Source organism: Echinops telfairi, unplaced genomic scaffold (genome assembly GCF_000313985.2).
Source record: "Echinops telfairi isolate 266 unplaced genomic scaffold, ASM31398v2 ScPeMD7_1;HRSCAF=3_0, whole genome shotgun sequence".
In the NCBI taxonomy this organism is placed as follows: domain Eukaryota; kingdom Metazoa; phylum Chordata; class Mammalia; order Afrosoricida; family Tenrecidae; genus Echinops; species Echinops telfairi.
Window position 1 is genome coordinate 66,760,215 of NW_022103896.1, and position 1,795 is coordinate 66,762,009.

The following is a 1,795-nucleotide window of genomic DNA, read 5'->3' on the forward strand; positions in this document are numbered from 1 at the left end:
GGCTGAGCCTCCGACCCCTCGGGCAGCTCCGGGACCGCCAGCGATCCGAGCACTTTCCCCGGAGGCCGTCGCGTCGCGGGCGCGGGGGAGCGCTGGCCATGCGCGCCCTGTGGCTGGCGCTGTGCGCGCTGGCGCGGCTGTGGCCCGAGACCCTGGCCGGCTGCGCCGAGGCGGGCCGCTGCTGTCCCGGGAGGGACCCCGCTTGCTTCGCCCATGGCTGGAGGCTGGACAGGGTCTACGGGACGTGCTTCTGCGACCAAGCCTGCCGTCTCACCGGGGACTGCTGCTTCGACTACTCCAGGGTGTGCCCAGGTGGGTGCCCGGGCCCAGGGCGGGGGTTGGCGGGGGTTGGCGGGGCACGGGCCCCAGGGCCCCGCGCCCAGGTCCGCAGGCCCCTCCATCCAGGGTTCTTCCAGCCCTATCCATCCAGCGGTGCCACAGGTCTCTCCATGGAAAAGCACCCCAGACCCTCCTCCTGAAGGCTCTGCAGCCTCTTCTCCAGGAGTCCCCAGCGCGCCTTTACCCAAGCACTCCCCAAGCCCTTTCCCCTGACTGTCCGGTCCTCTTTATTCAGGCAGACCCTAGATTATTGAGATGCACCCCATATGCTCCTTCCAGACATTCCCAAGCTTCCTCTATGTGGGGTCTCCCAGCCCTCTTCATTCTGGCTACTGCTCCCAAGCACCCTTCCCCAAGGAAGGCATCTGTCCTAGAAGGGCATGGGACCCCCTCTGCAGATGCATTCTCTGATGGGCTTGAGGAACTCCCGCTGGGAAGACCACCCCCTACCCAGAGACATGGCACTGACAATCTAGGGACACTCCCCGGGGCCAGACATCACCACTTTTCATGATATTAATCCTTGTGGGCCCTGCCTGTGGGTTAATGAGGGAAGGGTAAGCCTACTTGGTGTCTAGGGCTTGCTCTGGGAGGCCTCCAGGGAGCAAGTTCTTTGAGGTCTGCAGTTGTCCTGGACTTTGCACCCCAGTATATAGCAGAGCCCCTTGTCATAGTACGTGTCTGATGTTTACTGAATTCAATTTTATCTGTAAGGCACAATTAGGATTTTTATCTCAGGCGACCTACTACGTTTTTATCGTTTTTCTTTTCCAAATGCAAACCCATTGCTGTGGAGTCAATTCCAAATCACAGCGAGCCTATGTTGTTGCTAGGTGCTGGCCAGTCAGTGCTGACGCATAGTGACCCTGGGGACAACCGAACGAAGCACTGCCCAGTCCTGTCCAAGCCTCACAATCATTCCCATGCTTGAGCCCATTGTTGCAGCTACTGTGTCTCTTTTTCCCTGAATCTCCACTTTACCAAGCAAGAGGCCCTCCTCCCCGGGAGCGGTCCCTCCTGAGGACAAGTCTAAAGTACAGGAGACAAGGTCTCACCTTCTTCTCTTCTAGAGACTATTCTGGCTGTACTTCTTCTAAGACAGATTTGCTCGTTCTTTAGGCAGACCATGGTATATTTAATATTCCTCTGTGACACCACAATTCAAGGACAACAGTTCTGTGACCTTCCTTATCCATGGTCTAGCTTTTGAGCACATATTAGGTGATTGGAAATTCCCTGGCTTGGGCCAGGTGCACCTTAGTCTTCAAAATAACAGCTTTGATTGTTAACACTTCAGAGAGATCTATGGCCGCAGATTTGCCCAGTTCAACACGTCATCGGATTTCCTGACTGCTGCCTCCTTGGACACTGATTGTGAGTCCAAGTAAAACAAAAACCTTGACAACTTCAATCTTTCCTCCGTTGGTTGTGATATTACTAGCCATGTGATATTACT

At 55.8% G+C, this 1,795-nt stretch overlaps 1 protein-coding gene across 1 annotated transcript in view; it reads left to right on the forward strand.

Moving 5' to 3' along the window:
• The first annotated feature begins 92 nt into the window (after window positions 1-92).
• The window catches only part of SBSPON (somatomedin B and thrombospondin type 1 domain containing), a 35,348-nt gene continuing 33,645 nt past the window's right edge, over window positions 93-1,795 (forward strand). The window contains exon 1 of the mRNA XM_004697518.2: window positions 93-312. Within this exon, the coding sequence (XP_004697575.1) occupies window positions 99-312 (214 nt within the window). The 5' untranslated portion in view covers window positions 93-98. The remainder of the gene's footprint in view (window positions 313-1,795) is intronic.